General features: G+C 34.3%; 1 protein-coding gene across 1 annotated transcript in view; it reads left to right on the forward strand.

The window, feature by feature from the left end:
- Positions 1-2,862, forward strand: part of UTP6 (UTP6 small subunit processome component) — a 35,335-nt gene that overhangs the window by 6,083 nt on the left and 26,390 nt on the right. The window contains exons 3-5 of the mRNA XM_019646971.1: positions 1,698-1,739; positions 1,969-2,061; positions 2,726-2,820. Coding sequence (XP_019502516.1) covers positions 1,698-1,739; positions 1,969-2,061; positions 2,726-2,820 — 230 coding nt within the window. The remainder of the gene's footprint in view (positions 1-1,697; positions 1,740-1,968; positions 2,062-2,725; positions 2,821-2,862) is intronic.

Here is a 2,862-nt window from a genome sequence, read left to right on the forward strand (position 1 = left end):
AAAAAATAAATGAGACTGAAAGCATAAACCATGAAGAGAAGATTGATTTAAGTATGTTAAAAGTAAGAATTTCTGCACTGACAAGACACCATGAATAATGATACAAGACAAGTCACAAAATGGGAGGAAATATTTGGAACACATATAATTAGGATCTAGATTATATAAAGAACTTCAGATCAAGAAGAAAGTGACAAACAACTGGAAAGAAAATGAAAACAACTGGAAAAATGTGAATATGTAGATCACAAAGGGACAACATCTTTCGTTGATAAACATGAAAAGATGTTGGCCTCATTAGTAATCAGGTAAATACAGAGTAAAACCCAGATGCAGAGCTATTTTATATCCATCATATATTAGCAAATGTTTTAAAAACTGACATTGTTAGTATATAATTGGTTCGACCACCTTGCAGAGCAATTTGGTAATATTCCACAAAGTTGAAAATTCGTATACTGTCTGACCCAGCGATTTTATTCAGTCGTATAGTAAATATTGAGTACCTACATGGTACTGATTCAGTCTGATGAGGGTATAACAGTAAATTAAACAGACAAAAATCATTCCTTCAGGAGCTCACATATCAGTGGTGGAAGTTGGTATACACCCTGGAAAAGTTCTTGGATATATGTCCACAGTGGAGAAGATAGGTACGAGAATATTAATTGCAACTTTTTGTAATAGAAAAATCAGAAACAATAGTCATCAGCAGGAGACAGAATAGGTAAATTGCACGTTCATACAGTGAAATATATAGCAGTTAAAATGAATAGACTTGAGTTTTTATGTGTCAATAGGGATATATCTAAAGTCATAATGTTGAATAAAAATATGGAGTGATGGGTACAGTATGATGCCATTTATAATATAAAGTCCTAAAAGCATTCAAGGCAGCATTTACAATGAAGTCCAAAGTCATGCTTGGGGGTGATCAAGTCAAGATAGTTATTTCCTCTGGGGAGGAAGAAGAGTGGAATCAGATACGGCAATAGGCGGCTTCACTTTTATTTCAAATGCATTTTTTCTAACAAAGATTTGAAGCAAATAAAGTAAATGTAGGCTTTGACATAGCTGTGTGGGAGCTAGCTACATGAGTGTCCTGTGTGCTTGAAATATTTAACAAAATAGCTTTAAAATGAAACATGCAATCTTGAAAGGTCCTGAGCTTTCAGTCTCTAATAGTCTTTATTCTGAGGTTTAGAGAGGGAATCGTATAGTAGTAGTTTTTAGAGAGCCTTAGAGGTTCTAAGTGGTTCGTTCTTTAGAGGGGAGTGGAGGGAGAGCCAATTAGTTACCCTGTTTCAGCTAGTACAGATCTATTATCTGCTTTATTTGCTTGTGCATCAACTAAAATTTTTGAATGGTTCATTTACTAAAAGTTTGAATACACTGTTGTAGACCAGAAAGTTAGATTGGTATTCTAAATCTTATAAGTCATGATTTTAGTAACATGTTTTCTTTGTATCTAAGATGTTTATATGCTTGCTAATATATGTATTTGTGAATTTTACAGATGTAAGGTGAATTTTCAGCGAATGCTAGACATTTACTGTAAATTATGCTTTTGGATAGCAAATTATTTTGTTTCATATTCTTGGTTTTTATTTGATTTATGATTTTAAATGCATTTCCTACATATTCAAAAGGTTGTCTTTTTTCTTTTTTTTTTTTTTTGGTATGTTTTTCTTTCATAGTATGAAATTAATCTTTTGGAGCTGATCCAGAGAAGAAGAACTGTAAGTAGATGATTTTCTGGAAGTTAAAAAAAAATAGAATTAAATAGTGTGGCTCTATAGCTAGAACTTGTTTGGGAAGCAGTTGGCATTGATAAATTGTGGGGTGATGTGCTCATAATGGATATTTGTAATTATTTGCTTTCTTAGTACTGTTTAATGTCCTAGTAGGAATCCTTCTTTGAATAAATGTGATTAAACTGAGGCTTTGTATTTTTATGTTCCTTTTTAGCGCATTGGGTATTCTTTTAAGAAGGAAGAGATTGAGAGCTCTATTGTACACCGGGTACAAGGTGTCTTTCGACGTGCTTCAGCAAAGTGGAAAGTAAGTGATCAGAGAATCGTTAATTGAAGATATGTATTATGCATATTATGACTTGGATATTTAAATGTGTTGTCTATTATCTTGGGTGTCTCAATACTTATTTTAATGATGGAATCAGTATAATTACTTGAAACCACTTATCAAACCATTAAGAAAATTGATCTCACTAATTTTTGAGGATGGTGTTGAAAAGAGTGGATTTAGGACATAATTAAGGATAAAACAATTGGGACTTGTTTGGCTGTATTTCTAAGTAAAGTGCACTGAAGACTCAGAGGTGGAAGATAAATGGTTACTGTAGGGACAGTCATGCAGTAACTTAATTTTCTTCAAGTTCGGCCCTGGGACTGGATCGTTATTATATGGGAAGTAGTTTGGATTCCTGGGAATGACACATTTTGGGGTTGCTACCCTTGATTGAGACCATTTAAAAACTCCATTGAGCAAATTGGCTAGACCACAGATTTGTTCTTGGAGCACAGTTGATGGGAGCGGGGGAACAGATTGCGTGATGGTTGAGAGATTTCAGGCCTTGATAAGGAAGAGCCTAAGAGGCTGAGGGATGTTGTAACACATTGGATTTTCTGAAACCTGCCTTTGTTTCAAAGGTGTATTATGTATGAAGTTCAAATTCAGGCAGCTTACTACATTGCTTTTCTTGCAGGATGATGTTCAACTTTGGCTATCTTATGTAGTCTTTTGTAAGAAATGGGTGAGTATTTGGGCAGCTGTGTCTTGCTCTCTCTTTCCTTCTTTTCGGTTAGTTGGCTTTTTAAGCCCCATACTTGATTACTGAACTCC

This window comes from Hipposideros armiger, unplaced genomic scaffold (assembly GCF_001890085.2).
Source record: "Hipposideros armiger isolate ML-2016 unplaced genomic scaffold, ASM189008v1 scaffold_108, whole genome shotgun sequence".
NCBI classification, from domain to species: domain Eukaryota; kingdom Metazoa; phylum Chordata; class Mammalia; order Chiroptera; family Hipposideridae; genus Hipposideros; species Hipposideros armiger.